Source organism: Sorex fumeus, unplaced genomic scaffold, assembly GCF_029834395.1.
Source record: "Sorex fumeus unplaced genomic scaffold, SorFum_2.1 ptg000041l, whole genome shotgun sequence".
NCBI lineage: Eukaryota > Metazoa > Chordata > Mammalia > Eulipotyphla > Soricidae > Sorex > Sorex fumeus.
Window position 1 is genome coordinate 8975542 of NW_026606098.1, and position 15763 is coordinate 8991304.

The 15763-nt window shown below is 62.7% G+C and overlaps 2 protein-coding genes across 2 annotated transcripts; one reads left to right on the forward strand and one right to left on the reverse strand.

Annotated features, from left to right (window-relative positions):
* Positions 1–9068: 9068 nt before the first annotated feature.
* Positions 9069–10937, reverse strand: IER2 (immediate early response 2). The gene has a single exon (XM_056119316.1). It carries the CDS (start codon positions 10520–10522, stop codon positions 9857–9859), a length of 666 nt encoding a protein of 221 aa, XP_055975291.1. The 5' UTR covers positions 10523–10937; the 3' UTR covers positions 9069–9856.
* A 2284-nt stretch (positions 10938–13221) lies between these two features.
* STX10 (syntaxin 10) lies at positions 13222–15525 on the forward strand. The gene is made up of 8 exons (XM_056119537.1): positions 13222–13370; positions 13590–13759; positions 13887–13981; positions 14087–14149; positions 14652–14759; positions 14845–14951; positions 15053–15147; positions 15225–15525. Exons 1-8 carry the CDS (start codon positions 13336–13338, stop codon positions 15299–15301), a joined length of 750 nt encoding a protein of 249 aa, XP_055975512.1. The 5' UTR covers positions 13222–13335; the 3' UTR covers positions 15302–15525.
* The last annotated feature ends 238 nt before the right edge of the window (positions 15526–15763 follow it).

Below are 15763 nucleotides of genomic sequence, written 5' to 3' on the forward strand. Positions count from 1 at the left end.
CCCGCCAGTGCTCTGGTTTATCCAGGGCTGTGGGTGTGCGTCCAACGTGGAGTGCTGGCCTTCCTTGGGGGGCTCCTTCCTGAGTGCCTTGGCCTTGGGAGACCTTTCAGCCTACTGAGGGAGTCTGACTTCCTGACTAGCCCCCCCCAGCCACCCCCTCGGACGCAGTCTCAGTAGGGGCTGCTACACCCTCAGCCAAGACCCAAGGCCCAGGTGCTCCTCAGTGTCCTGAGGCTGACCCGGTTCCTGTCTGCGGTGGGGCTGAGCCGTGCATCTGTCTACCCTTTCCCTGTGATGATGTGACAGCACACACTGCCAGCTCTGCACTGACACATAGGCACACACTCACCAGACACAAAGACACACAGACATACACACAGACACACATAGAGACACACACAGACACAGAGACACCCAGACACACATAGACACAGAGATATACACACAGACCACACACAGAGACACACAGATACGCACAGACACATACACAGACACAGAGACACACGGACACAGATACACAGAGACATACATACAGACACACACACAGACATACACACAGACACACAGATTCAAACACAGATACACACAGATGCACACACAGACACATAGACATACACAGATATACAGACACACACATACACAGACACACAGATACACAGACAGACGCAGACACACACAGACACAAACACACACACAGACATACAGACACACACATGCACACACATGTACACACAGACACCCATAACAGACAGACATACACACAGACACACAGACATACAGAGACAGACACACACAGGCACACACCCACTGGCCTAGTTTTCCTCCCTCCAAGCGGCCCGCCTTCCTCCCCTGGTATTCTGCTCTGGGGCTGTGGGGTCGAGAACCTGTGAGGGACAGGGGCAGGGGAGCAGGGGTGAGGTGTGGCCACGTGCTGGGGAAGTTGCAGAGGCCTGGCCGGAAGGCCCCGCTCCCCGCCCTGCGGGTTCTGAGTCAGACCGCAGCTGCTGGCTGCCAGCCAGGCCGAGGGTGGGGAGACCTACTTAAGGCTGTTTCCCTCCACACCCACGAGGGCTTTGTGCCGGCACCCACCCCACTTCACCGCCGCCCACTCCTGGGAACCAGGCAGAGGACAGAGGTGCCATGGGACGGGGAGCCCGCACCCCGCGTCAGGGCCGGTCCAATCGGCCCACAGTACCAGTCTCCCCAGCAGGATCCCAGCACCCTGGGGTCATCAGGGCAAGGCTGGTGGGACCGCCCGGAACCCCATGTCCTGCCCGGCGTACCCCCACATGCCGACCGAGTGGGCAGCTAAGAAGTGCTGGCATAAGCTGGGTTCACACCGGGGCCAGCCTCTGGCCACTGTCGGGGTCAGCTGTGATTGTCCCTGCAGCCTGCAGCGTGGCAGTGCCACTAACACAGGGTCCCCGAGGGCCCTCCTTGCACATCGGGGTCTCTCGTCTCTGAGCAGAGCGGCTCAGCTGAGAGGGCTGAGAGGCAGTGGGGGTGCTGGCCTGCCCCGCTCTCGCAGCCCGGCTTTCTCCCCCAGCCAGGGCCCCGCAGGCTTCTTTCCTTTCCAGCTTCTCATACACAGAGGCTGTGCCCAGCTCCCCCGCCCCGAGCCGTGGGGGGGCAGGCCCCCAGAGGAGAGCTGCAGGGGTGCCTGGTCACTGTCAGCTGGTGGCCAGGAGCCAGGCCGGGTGGGCGGCTGGGGAAGGCAGGAGGGGAGGGGGCCAGGTGGAAGCTGCACCCTGAGCCCCTGGCAGCTGCAGAGCCGCCCCTGGGGCCAGAGGTCAGAGTGAAGGTTCAGTCCCGACACCAGCTGGGGGGAGCCGAGCCTCCCATTCTGCGCGCACATGCGCACACACGCACATGCACGGGCACTCACAGACTTGTCCCAGGGGTACAGTGCACCCACAACCTATCCTCTGGGGAATCTACAGCCAGGAAGGGGTGTTGGGGTACACCCACAGGAGGAAGGCGGGTACACAGCTAGTGCGGGCGCCCAGCATGGGGGGTCGCTCTCCATCTCCTGCCCCCACCCCTCCCCCACTCCAGGCTCTTTCATTATCTGTGAGCTTGAGGCCCGAGCCCAGGGCAGAAGAGACCCTGCCCACAGCCACCCCTGGGTTTTACCTTCTGCAATCAGGGGTATGTGGGGGGCGTTTCATGGGGACCCAGCGTCCACTGGCCGGATCAGGCTGGCTACTCACCCTAAGCTTCCCCAGCTCTGTGAACAAAGAAACCAAAGACAAGAAGATGCCTGGACCACCCACCCGGGGGTCCTGGCTGCAGTGTGAGCCAGGCCCTTGTGTGTGTGGGGGGGGGCAACAGGCCAAAGGTGAGGGCTGGTGCCCCTTGAGTCGACCCCAGGCCTCCTCCCACCCTTGTGAATTTTCCAGCCCTGGAGGGGACACAGCCTGGGGTTTCTGTCGCTTGGTGACCTGCAGACACGGGGACACTCCAGATGTCTCCCAGCTGTCCCCCTCTACCCTTGGGGACCCTCCAGGAGGAGCCATCAAAGGGGCCCCGCCTCTCTGGCCCAGCCAGCCACAGAGAGAGGGGAGGGGAGGCCTTGGCCACCAGGCAGGCCTCGGGGGCTGCCAGAGGGGGGCGGGGCACTGTGCAGGCCCCATCTGGAAACCAGAGAGGCACTTTGATCTTGGCCCGCCGGCCCCTGGTCACTCCCCCTTTCTCAGGGACCCCCATGTTTCACACCCCACCTTTCCGCATCTGATCCCAGCTCCTCCCAGCTGTGGTTGGGCCGTTTTTTCCAATTAGCAGACTTCGGAGTGTGTTTGGGGGGGCTGGAGAGGAGGGGCTGCGTGGGGTGGGGGATCAGTGAGAGGTTCCCTGAGGGGGGCTGAGCAGCTGGTGGCCAGATGTGAGTGGACAGGCTGGGGGTGTGGGGGAGACGGAGGCAGGACTGGGGTTCTGAGCTCCTGGGAGGAACTAGAGGGGGGCATTAGTGGGTTCAGGATGATTCTTTCTTTCTGGGGTAGGGGCATGTCCAGCAGTGCTCATGATGCAAACGGGTAGATTAGGGAAGCTTCCCCCCCACCCCCCCCTGCATATGCCAATGAAATTTCTGGGAGGTGATAAAGCCACTAGTCCTAAGTCTGACCCAGCATGTGGGTACAGAAAGTAAGGCCTGATAAGGCCTTCTCCAGTAGGGACCCTGAGGAGACGGACCCCTCCCCACAGAAAGGTCTAGAAGGAAATACCAAGAACCTTCCATTCCTTCCTGTAATCAGATTAACCCTCAGCTAGCCCGGACCAGAGAAGGCTGGATCCATCCTCCCAGAGAAGAGCCAGCAGGAACCAAGGTCAAGAACAGGAAAGTGACTGTCTCTCTTCTCCCCACCTCTCAAGAATAGGAATTTCAGGACTGGAGTGATAGCACAGAGGGTAGGGCATTTGCCTGGCACATGGTGGCCAACCCGGGTTCGATTCCCAGCATCCCATATGGTTCCCTGAGCACTGCCAGGAGTAATTCCTGAGTGCAAAACCAGGAGTAACCCCTGTGCAGCACCAGGTGTGACCCAAAAAGCAAAAAAAAAAAAAAAAAAAAAGAACAGGAGTTTCAAGTTTCAAACTCTAATGCTTGGAAAACAACCCTTGCAATGGACTCTTATCTAGCTAGAAAGCCCCACGTGGGCAAAAATGTCAAAAAGCCACCTTGAACAAAGGGACGGGCCCATGTGCTGCTTGTACCCATGTGGCTGAGCACTGTGTCGCCCGCATCCATATCTAACGCTGGGTGTGTGTGGGGGGTTCTCTCCGTCCTTGGAGAGACCTTGTTTTCTCTTGAATGTGTTACTCTCTCGCTTTCTCTCCCTCCTTCCCTTTCCTTGAAACCTCCAAATAAAATCTGTTTTACTTCTCTGCTGTCTACTCCGAAAATTCTGCGAGGCCAGACAGGAACCCAGTAACTCTGGGTCAGGCCTGGAACTGACCTTCCTTTCCTGAAAAGAGCAATTCCTCCTCCCAATCTACTCAAGTACGTGGCCCCAGAGAAACCGGGTGTTGGGGATCAACTCCCGACCCGAGAAGACCGAGCGACGCCAGGTGTGGCGTGAGCGCTGAGCTCACAGAGACTCATACAGACTGTCTCAGTCCCAGACTTCCCACCTGGGTTTCTGGGGTGGCAGAACCCGATGGAGAGAAAGTGACTGTCTCTCTTCTCCCCACCTCTCATAAACCGCCCATGGGTGCCACAGGCTTCACTCACAGCTCATTTTGTGCTCAGGGATCAGGGATCAAGGGACCCACACCGGGGCTGGAACAATAGCCCAGCAGGTAGGGCATTGGCCTTGCACACTGCTGACCTGGGTTCAATTCCCAGCATACCATATGGTCCCCTGGGCATCACCAGGAGTAATATTCCTGAACGCATGAGCCAGGAATTACATTGCTGGGTGTGACCCAAAAAAGCAAAACAAACAAACAAACAGGTGCCGGGGATTGAACCCAGGTGGACCAGGGGCAGAAGGCGGGTGCCCTGCTGGCATATCCGTCTGTCCCAGGGTTCTTCACTCAGTCCACAGTGGGGCATGGACAGGGACTGATGGTGGGATGGGGAGAGCCCAGGGTTCTCATGGGAAGGAGTAGGGGGGCTGAGGGTATCAGCTCCAGATATGAGGAAGGTTCTCTTAAACACATTTGGGGAGCCCAGATCCCCCGTTAACCCAGAGGTGGGGTCGACGGAGCTCGCGAAACTGCAGGTGTAAGGAAAAGCGACTCGGACACAAACTCTGGGCTGCCCGTGACTCTCCTGATGCCCCTGGACATCTGTGTCAGTTTCCGGCTCCCCGGGGAACGGGCGCGGGGTTCCAGGGCCCCCTAAGACACCTCGGGTGCGGGGCCAGCGCTCAGCGTCCGCCCGCTCCGCTCCAGGCTTTAGCGCCTCCGCCGCCTTCCCGCCCCGCCCCGCCCCGGGGGACGGCCTCAGGGCCCGCGGGGGCGCTCGGGGCCGCAGGGAAGATGGCAGCCGGGTCCCCGCGGGGGCCCGGAAGCGGCCTCTGGGGCGGGGCTGCGCCATGCAATTCACAAGACCCGCCCTCCCCATGATTGACGCCCGCGCGTTCCGCCCTCCGCCAATGAGCGTCCGAACCCTCAGCCCCGCCCCTAGCCGCCGGGCCACGGCCCGAGTCTCACCCTGGGGCCAGTGGACCTCGCCCCGGTTCCAGAACCGGGTCAACCGGTCTGGCCGCTGCTTCAGGGCTGTTGCTGGCCTGTGAGCCGGCCCTTTCCCAGCCTGCGTCTTGGGTCCTGCGGCGGAGTAGTGGAGGCTCGGCGGGGGGGTTGCTCCTATTGGTGCTCCTTCAAGGAACTGCTTTCCGGGCCTCAGCTGCCCCGTGTTTAAGAGAAGTTGCAAATGCACTAGTTTGTTCACTAGTAAGCAACTCCCGGACAGGGAACCCACAGGCGGGGGGGGAGGGGCAGATGAACCCCAAACTGAAGTTAGGTCTATGAGAGTGAATACAGCTCTGGTCAGTGACAGCTCTGTGGCTTGGCACAGGGGTGGAGGAAGAAACTGGCCCTAATGGTTTGCTTTTGAACTGAGCTCAAGAGAACAGTACAGGGGTGCTAAGTGGAGTTTATGCAAAACTGAAAGGTCGGTGGGGCCCTGAGAGGGTGGGTGGCGGGACCCCACAGGGGTGTCAGTCTCCAGGCAGAATGTCCTTAGATCTTAGATGGGGGAACAGAGCAATTCCGAATTCTTGAAATAGCGTGGGATGTGGCCGCCACTCCTATGGCACCTGCCTTGCATGCAGTTGCCCCAGGCTTTGATCCTGGCACCACACGTGGTCACTAGGAGTGACCTCTGAGCTCAGAGCCAACAGTAAGTCCTGACCACTGCTGGGTGTGGCCCCAACCAGCCAACCGAACAAACAAAACAAGAACCTTGGCATGCCCAGCGAGTGTGCTGGGGAGTGCGGCTCTGACTGGGCAGTCTGGCTCTGCCTTTGTTAATAAAGTATCTTTCAGGCCCGCCAGTCCCGCGTGAAGAGGAAGCTCCAGCCCCCACTGGCTACTGTTTCAGCAGGACCCTGAGACAAGCTTTCCTTTGCTCTGTATCTTTATTAATTGTTACCTTAAGAAGAAAATGAGTGGAGAAGCGGAGGGTTAAATTGTTACAGAAATAGCTCAGTTGTAACACACATTCAGGCGGGGGGAGGAAGAGGGGGGCGAGAGAGAGGAGAGTGCACAGACAATCCTGACCTCACTGGGGACTGGAATTCTAAGAGTTCCAGGAGACAGTGAGCTGGAGACAGCTGGCTGGCTGTCAGGACTGGGTTGGGCACGGGACTCCCTCCCTTCCTCCACCTGACATGCCCCATCCTCTGAACACAGCCAGAGATGCAGTTGCCCCCCCCCCCCCCCAAGCATCCCCAGGTAAGCTCCTTCCCTCCCTGCAATAAAATAAGAGGGAGAATAAATAGAAAGCACTTTGCAGGGGCTCAGCCCAGGGGATCTCATCAGTCACTCACTGCGTCTGGCTTGGGCCTTGGTGTGTCTGACATTTGAATGGGGGCACAGGTGCTGAAAAGTGTCCTCTTAGACTATGAGAGAACCCGGAAGCTGCAGTTTAGGAGCAGATGGCCAAAGAAAGCCTCCTCAAGGTGGCGGATTTCCGCTGAAACCTGAAGAAAGGGAGGAGGGAATGCCTTGAAGGCGGGAGCTGGGGTTGACGCCAGGAGCTGGCCTGCTGGCAGACAGCCTCACGGGGCACGCAGAGCACCCCCTGAATGTCCCCCAGGAACTGCCCAGGGTCAGCTGGCAGAGAATCAGCTGGAGGGGCCCCCTGAGGCCTTCTGAGGAGGTCCCAGGAAGAAAAGATTGATCGATTCTGCTGTCTGGCTAGGGAAATGCCCAGCCAGCCACCCTTCCCAGAACTCGGTGAGCGATGTGCTGCCAGCGCATGCGCATCAAGTGCCCGCAAACCTTCACTTGACTGAACAAAAGCAAAGGCTTGCAGCCCCTGCAGATCGCAGTTCACGCAGGCATTTGGGCAGACAGGCTGCAGCAAGTAGGGTCAGGCTGAGGCTGGGCCTGAGGCGGGAGGAGGTGAAGCCCCTGCCTCCAGCTCCAGGGGATTGGCTAGGTAGAGTGAGCTGGCGGGTGTGTGTGTGTGAGGGGGGGTGGGGGGGGTTGCGAGGCTCTCGCTCCCAGAAGCTGCAGCCTTTGGGCTCTAACTGGCAGAAAGCAGCGCGGCTTCTGGGAGAAGGCCCAAGTGAAAACGCACAGAGGTCTCTAACAAGGAACAAAGCCTTCTGGAAAAGTCAGAAGGCTTTCTGTAGCAAATGACCAATCACCGGCCTTCCAGTTGGAAGTAACAAGTTACAGTCTGTCATAAGACTTTCTGGAGGCCCAGGGACGGCAGGGCTCTTTATGAATTTTTGGTTTACAATCAGGGAAACTGAGGCCCGCAGCAAGAAACTGATCGCTTCAAAGCCTGCTGAACATTGAGCTGACTGAAGTCCCCCTCCTTCTAGGACTGGCCTGCCTGTCTCAGTCCGGGGCGCAGCCAGCACGGCTGGGTACCCAAGCCCGGGGTTCTGGGGACCGCTGTATACCACAGCCCCAGGCCTTGCCCAGCTTGGCTATCTCCCACTGGCTGTGTGTGTGTTGGGGGAACTGGGGGAAGGAGATTTTTTTTTGTGGAGGCGGGGTGGGGGGTGGGGGGGAGTGAGGGGGTATTGTTGACCTTAGGCTTCCTCCTGACTGCTCAGAGGATGACTCCTGGACAGGCCCCAGGAACCCTATTGGGGTGCTGAGGACTGAACCCAGCTTGGCTGCCCATAAGGCAGGCTCCTTCCTGCTGTGCGGCCTCTCCAGCCCAAGGCCCATCTTGTCTGTTTGGGGGAGCACATAGAGGGGTGGGGTGGGGCCTAGATCCCGCAAGTTCAGCATGTGCTGCAGCCTTCAGAAGAGACCCCCTCCCTCCCCAGCTCCATGAGTACTAAGAAGGATGTGTGTCTGGGGGGAGTTGGGTATACATGGGTAATGCATGTTTTGGTGTGAATGGGTATAGATGTGTGTTTATGGGGGGCCGTGTATGAGATGTGTGTATGGGGGTGCATGTGTCCGGGTAGGTGTGTATAGGAGACGGTTGGGGTGTATACGGGGGAGGGGTGTGTGTAGGGAGATGGAGTGTGGGGCAGCAATGGGGTGTGTAAGGAGGCGGGATGCGTGTGTGTGTGTGGGGATGGGGTACGTATGTGGGGGAGGGGAGGGGCGCTGATCCTGTCTCAAGCCCCGGCGGGCACCGGAAACCCCAACGGCTGGGCGGCTGCAGGGGCGCCCGCGGCTTCCCGCGGAAGGAAGGGGGAAGGGCGGGCCGGCGGTTCCCAGGCGCCGGGACTTCCCGGGTCGCACCAGGCTCCCACGCAGAGGCGCAGCCCCAGCCCCTCCCCAGGGCCCCCCGCAGAGCTAAGGCTCGCCCCTCCCCCAGCGCGCTCTCCCGCTCGCACCTTCCTCCACCCCCTCCACCCTCGGGCCTCGGGGTCGGGTCCCCCGGGTCCCGGTTAGCGCGCGGCGGCGCCGGCAGCCGTCGGGGGCGGGGCTGGTGCCTCCCCCTCGGCGCGCACGGCCCGCACCTGGGGCTCCTTTGTCCTGCGCGCCGGCACCCCGCGCCCCTCGTCTCGGCGCTAGCAGTGGGAACCCAGGGAGGGGAGCCCTCTTCTTGGGGGCTTCCAATGACCAGGCCTAAGCCCCAAAACCCCACTAAGCCGGCCAAGACTGGGAAGCGACCCCGGTGGGCGCCCCCAGCGGCGTCAGTCAGGTGGGAGTTGGGGACTGGCCGCCAGACGGTACCCCCCCCTTCTCCTGGGTGGCAGGGAAATTTCAGAGGCGCCCTCACATCTTGTGTAGGGAAACTCCAGCGTCAGGACGGAAGTGCCCAGGCAAAGAAAAAGGGGGCCTGGGCCCCTTCTGCCCACGTGGTAGCTGGTCCGACCGGTTTTGTCCCCCCAATCCCCGCCGGCGTCTGAACCCCCCCTCCCCGCGGACGAGCAAAGGAGACCACCGCAGCGACTTCTTCGTTCAAATCGTCTTTATTTACCTCTCGGCAGCCACGAGCATGGGGCTGGGAGACGGAGCCTGGGGCAGCCCAGCACCGCCAACGGCCCCGCTGCCGCCGCCCAAACTCACCACTGGGCCCAGTTTAGCCGTTGGGAGCTCGAGGGCCCCCTTTCCCCAGCCCGTGTCCCACCGGGGGCCCCGGGAGAGTGGGGGGGGGCGTGGATACAGTCTGCGGGAGGCCCCCAGCTGGTGTCCAAACGCACCAACTGACGCGCGCCCCTTCCCCCGCTCCAGGGCTGCCAGGCCCTGCCCTGCCCCGAGGGTGTCCTGCACCCGGGCGCCTTGTCCCAGGCCCCACACCCACGCAGGGCGACAGGAAGCTCCCCACGTCTGCCCCGTGATGCAACGCCGCGCGCTTGCACAAGTGTGTCCGTGGCGGGGGATGGGAGTGGCCGCGGCCGCGCCGCCAACTATTGTGGAGAAGGAATTCGTCGCCGCCGTCAGCATCGAGTCGGGGCCTGAGCAGAGGCCGGAAAAGACCGGGCGTTCCCGGCTCTCCCGGGCCCGGAAGGCGGCCGCGTGCCCGGGCCGTGTCCGCCAGCACCTGTGGGCGCCCGCGCCCCACACACCTCGGTGCCTCCCTCCGGGGGCGCGCAGATGGCGACGGCTCCCCGGGGGCGGAGTCCCTTTCCGAGCCTCTCGGCAGCTCCTCTTCACCGTTCCCGCGGGCGCTCCCCCGGGGGTGAGGGTGGCGCCTCGCCTCGGGTCTGCGCCGTCCGGCCGACGGTTCGGCCCGCGCACTGGGCTCCGGTAGCGCCGCTCCGGGGGACCCTCAGAAGGCCACCACGGCCCGCACCAGCACGTTCAACATGCTGTCCGCCGGGCGGCAGGCCGGCTTCGCCTCGCACGCCGTCGGGGGGGCGCCGGGGCTGCAGTTCAGAAGGCCCGAGAAGCGCCGCTGCAGGACGCGCGCCAGGCTGGGGAAGGCGCCCTCGGCTTGCGCGGCGGGGGCCTGCAAGCGGCCGGGGGGGTCCTCGCAGGACGCCCCTTCCTCCTCGCCCTCTTCTTCTAGACGGGCTTTCTTGCTCGGCACCAGTCCGGCGTCCCCGCCGTCGCTGAGGCTACTGCTCCGCCTCTTACGGCTGACTTTGGCGGGGGTCGGGCCCGAGTGCGCCGGGGCGATCTCGGCGCTTGGCGCCTCCTGCGTGTCCATGGGCTCCGGAGACGGAAGCTCCCCGTCCGGGGGCGCTGCCTCGCTCGCGGCTTCCGCTTCCCGCGGCGGGTGCAGGCGAGGGTCGGGGGAGCGGGCGGGTGATAAGGGCACCTCGGGCTCGTGGGCTTCCACTTTGGCGGAGAGGTAGAGCTCGCGGGCGCTGCGCATGACCAGCGACAGCTGCAGACTCCGGTGCAGTCGCAGCCCGCCGCGCTGCATGCGGGAGTGGTACATCTTCCACACCGACAGGGTCATGATGCGCTGGGCCTCCTTCTGCACCTCCATGGCGGCTCGACGGCTGCAGCGAGAGTGGTGGGGGCTTCCCGGGCGGGGTCGGACAGGGCGCAGGTGCTCTCGGGGGCGCCGCGCTCGCTCACGCCTCTCTCCGCGTGCCCACCTACGTCGTGACACCACTAGGACGCTCTGCCCCGGCGCCTGCCACCCGGGCCCTTTTGTACCCCGAGTGAGGTCACCCGGACGCCCCGCCCAATCACAGCCACATCCGGGCTTTCCGCCTCAAAGTGGCGAGACTTCTTAAAGCGACAGGATCGAATTTACTGAGCAAGCCAGAGGGTTGGCCAAGGGGGGCGACGTGGAATGGTCCCTTCAGGACCCCCAATTCATGCTGAACTCTCGGGGTGCTCACCTTTTCTCAGCACTCACCCCACAAGAGCAGGAGCGCGCATGCCCAGGAAAGGGGACGGCTTACCTACACCTTTGCATCTTAAGCCCCCTCCCCCCGTTGGTGGGGGCAAGCGCCCCTTGGCCCCCCGGAAGAGCCCGATTCAAGCGGATTTATTTCCCGTGGGCTGTTCCCAGCATCTACAAGACGTCTGACTCACCCCACCCCCAAATCCACAACGTTGCTAACTTATTAGCTAATTACTGTCTTTGCGCGCTGTCGTCTTCCTTTCCTGAATAGCTCACTGTCCATCTCCGCTCCGCGGAGTGTTTAGACCTGGTTTCTTCAGGTGGGGAAACCGAGGCCGAATGACTCATGCCACATCTGCTAATGAGGGTCTGGCCTCTTTCACTCCCATCGGCAGGAAGGTGGGCAGCGCTGGCTTCTCCAGGGCCCTGGCCCACACTAGAAGCGGCGGGTGTTTGCAGATCGAACCTCGGAGCTGCCTCTCCGCACCCCCCTCCCCCCGTCCCCGTTTCCATCGGCACGAGCTCCACGGGAGAGCAGCGTGTTCTCCAGGCGGGGAACCCTGCCGCCCGACAGCTTGGGGAAAACACGTGGCTGCCGCCCCCCAAAACCGCACAGGCCGTGCTCCGCCTCTGCACCCCGAGAGGCGGGGTTGGGTGGGAGGAGGGAAACCCAGTCTCGCGTAGATGCAGCAGACGGACAAGGGAAAAACAGGCAGGGCCTCACTGTCTGCCCCGCGTTCCAACAAACAACCTAATTCCCGTGGCAATCCCCCACCCCGCAAATAATGTCCCCCAAATGCGAATAGGGTGGCAAATTCCACGAGGCCAGGGTCCTTTAAGGGGAGACTCCGCCCCCACCCCGACTGGCGCGCTACGGGCCAGACTTCCAGGACTAAATTTGGAAGTATTGACGTAGGGCGGACGCGCGAGCCCTTCCGGCTGCCCATATAAGGACAAAGCCCGGGTGCTGGTGGCGCCTTCCGGGCCGCGGGGCCAGCACCCTGGCCACGCCTCTTTCCCCTCCCCGCGCGCTGGAGCCCCCGGCTTCCGGCCCGACGTCCTGCCGGGCCTGCGGGGTGTGGGGGTGGCGGCTTTCGTTTCCTCCCCACCCGCGGCTAGGAAGGCGTCGTGACGCCCCTCCGGGAAAGCCCCCCCCGCAGCCGACCCCAGTCGGCGGCCAGGGGCGACGACCTCGGGCTTCCGCTGACGCCAGGCCCTGGAGATCGCACACAAAGCCTTTTCTAAGCCAGGGGCGACTTGCAGGAGACACCTTCCTTCGTCGTCCCTGCGCGGAGCCCCAGTTCCTGACCCCTGCTAGGCCCCCGCCCATGCAGTCACTGCAGCGCTTCCTCTTGCCTGCATCCGCAGCTTGCAGAGGCTCTTGACGCGGCTCCCTTCTTTTGCACGTGGGCGCTCAATTCCCCCTTTTCTAAAAATGCCCCCCTTTGGCCACCCTGCCACGCACTTCGGCGACCAGCTGAAGACGCCCCCGCCACCCACGAAGGGGACTCCACAAGGAGCACCTACGCGGCAAGACGACCCCACCCCCCATATCCCGTTCATCCTCCCGGGGCGCTATCCGGTACCACGCAGGCGATAGTTTGATTCATCTGCTCGCGTGCGAAAAACCGAAAAATGTTTTCCCCGAGACCCCCGCACAGGACGCCCGTCAAACCTGGGGCGACCAACGAATCTTTCCACAACACCCCTCGCCGCACTTTGCGGGGCCTCAGCACATGGAGCCCGACCCCACACGCGGGGACTCCCCTGGGGATCATCTTCAGCCCGCAAGTCCCCTCCCACGCTCCCAGGCTCGCAGCCAGGAAGCCCCCACCCCCAGCGGTATTTCCGGCGCCCCACCTAGGGCCACCCGGCCGGGGGCACCTCTCCCTCCCCTAACCTGCCACCTCACACCTCGGGCTGAGACAATGTGCTGGAGCCTGGCGTGGGCTCAGGGAATTGTGTAAGATGGTCCCCGGATGGAACGAACGTCCCCCACCCACAAGCCGCCACATGTGATTTCAAGGAGGGAATTATTTACTTGGGCAAATTGAAGCTGCACTAATCCGACGGTTCCCGAACCCAACGACTCCGAGCTCCGAGCGGAACTCAAGAAATCGCAGCCTCGCCCCTCCCCACCAGCCGAAAAGAACCGGTACACTGCTGAGGACCAGGAGGGTCCCGGGGGTCTCCCAGTCACCGACGCCTGGGGGCGGGGCCCAGGGACCGGAAACTGCCTCTCTCCACAACCAAGATGGCCGCGGCGAGAGCGGAAGTCTGCGCTCGGAGCCGCCGAGGCCTCTCTCTCCGTCCTGGAGGCCCCGCTCTCGCTGGCGGCTCGAGTCACGTGACGGGGGCGGGGGCGGCCGCGCGTCCTCCCGGGCTGGGAGGGGACCCGGGAGCCCGGCCGACGGAGGAGGGGGCCTGGCCTCCCGCGTGCGCGTGACATGTCTCTCGAAGACCCGTTCTTCGTGGTCCGAGGGTGAGTGCCAACGAGGAGTAGGGACGAGGGTGCTCAGCCCCGCGGCTGTCAGCCGGTGCCCCGCGTGCCGGCGGGAGCGTGCCAGGCGGTGTGGGCACGGCGGTCCGGGAACGCAGGTCGGGATGGAGCGGGAAGAGGTTCGCCGGTGATTAGGAGGGCCGGGACTTGCTCGCCCTTGTTTGGGGGTGCCAGCCGTGCCCACCGTGCCCCTTCCCGCAGCGAGGTGCAGAAGGCGGTGAACACGGCCCGCGGGTTGTACCAGCGCTGGGGCGAGCTCCTGCAGGAGGGCGCGGCCGTGGGGCGCGAGGAGCTGGACTGGACGACCAATGAGTTGCGGAACAGCCTGCGCAGCATCGAATGGGACCTGGAGGACCTGGAGGAGACCATCGATATCCTGGGGGCAGAGGGGCGAGGTGGGGGCGGCCTGGGCACGGGGCGCGGGACTGGAGTCCTGGGGGGGCGTGGAGGGGCTTGTGCCTGGACGGCCATGGCCTTGACTCTCGACTCGCGACGCACGCATCGTGGAAGCCAACCCAGGCAAGTTCAAGCTCCTGGCCGAAGACCTGCAAGAGCGGAAGGCGTTCGTGGAGCGCATGCGGGAGGCCGTGCAGGTGAGGTGGGATTCCAGTGAGGCGGGTGCGGAGCCCGTGAGGCTGGTTGGGAGCGGGGGCGGGGGAGTGCAGGGAGGACGCCAATACTGGCTTGCTTTACTCCAGGAAATGAGGGACCATATGGTCAGCCCCACTGCCATGGCCGTCATGGAGAGGAACAGCAGACAGGTGAAGTCTGATTTGGGAATACCAAGTTGTGACTCCTCGGCAAAGAACCTCCGAGAGGTCCCTGAGAAGGACTGCCGTGCATGTGTCCCAAATTTAGCCAGCCCCCAGGGCATGTGCTATTGTGACCCCAGTTTGCTGAATGAGGGAGAAGAAAAACCTAAAGACCAATCTGCAGGTGATTCCTGCAAGCAATCAGGTGTGACCCCAAAATCAAGGCAGGGAAGTACTTCAAACAAACAGAATACAGCTCTCGTTCTCAAAATATACGTTATCTTGTAACTGCTGCTCATCTGTGGATGGGTTTGCACAATCCTCATCCCAACCGCAGGCAAACACGGTGCCCCATTTCCAGCTGAGACCGGGGCAATGAAGTGGCTTCAGGTCACCTTGTTATTGGCAGGGTGGGGAACCTGCACCCTTAGCCCCAACCGGGCTCAGCACCGCTGAGAGTGCCCCCCTGCCCAAGGCTGGCTTTAAGGCCCACTGTTCCCTGTGTCCCCAGATCCTGGCAGGCTCATCTGGGGCCCCTAAGCCGTCCAGTGACCTGCTGGATGCCAGTGCGGTATCCACAGCTTCCCGCTACATTGAGGCGCAACAAGCCACGCAGCAGGTTTGCAGGGGCTTGGCAAGGGGGTGGGGGCCTGCCTGCTCTGCCCCCCCTCAGCGCCTTCTGCCCCCCCCCCCCCTTTCCACAGCTGATCGTGGAGCAGCAGAATCAGCAGCTGGAGATGGTGTCCGGGAGCATCCGGGTTCTGAAGCATATGTCCAGCCGGGTTGGGGACGAGCTGGACGAGCAGGCCATGTGAGGCCAGGAGCCCGGGGGTGGGGTTCGGGGCCCCCATGTTGGCCATGCTGGCTGGCGCACAGGGCCCCCTGGGGCTGACTGGCTCCTGGTCCCGGCAGCATGCTGGATGCCTTCACGCAGGAGATGGAGCACACCCAGTCCCGGATGGACGGGGTCCTCCGCAAGATGGCCAAAGTGTCCCACATGACCAGCGGTGAGTGCCCCAGGGAGACGGGCCCGGTTGGTGCTGCTGCCCCCCCATCCCCATGACCGTCGTCCCGTCACCCCCAGATCGCCGGCAGTGGTGCGCGATCGCCGTGCTCCTGGGCTTCCTCCTCCTGCTGCTGGCCCTGCTCCTCTTTCTCTGAGCCGGCCAGACCCCCGGTGTGCGTACGCGGTGGAGCCGGCGCTCATCCCAAGGACCTTCTCGTCCCTGAGCCGGTGGCACCCCCAGGGCCAGCGCCCTAACGCCAGTCTTATCTCAAGTGCACTTAGGGTGTGGGTGGGTAGGGAGACACCCCTCCCTGTTTCTAATTCCCACGACCCCAAGCCATGTCTGCCTCAAACTTCTCTCCATGCCAACCTGGAAATAAAGCCCATTTTGATACACCTGTGTCTCACGCAGCCCATTCCTGGACTTCTACGGCTCACAGCCCACCTACCCCCAGGCCAAGGCGCGTGTGTGTGAAAACAGGCTTTCTGTTCAGAAACTGTTTTTGAGGGGCACCTTAGGGGCCAGTCTGACCCCTCTTCCTGAACAGAAGCATACCTTCTCCCCCCACCAAGCCCTTAAAGTTCAGGCTCCTCCTCACAGTGGGGTGCCTCCTCCC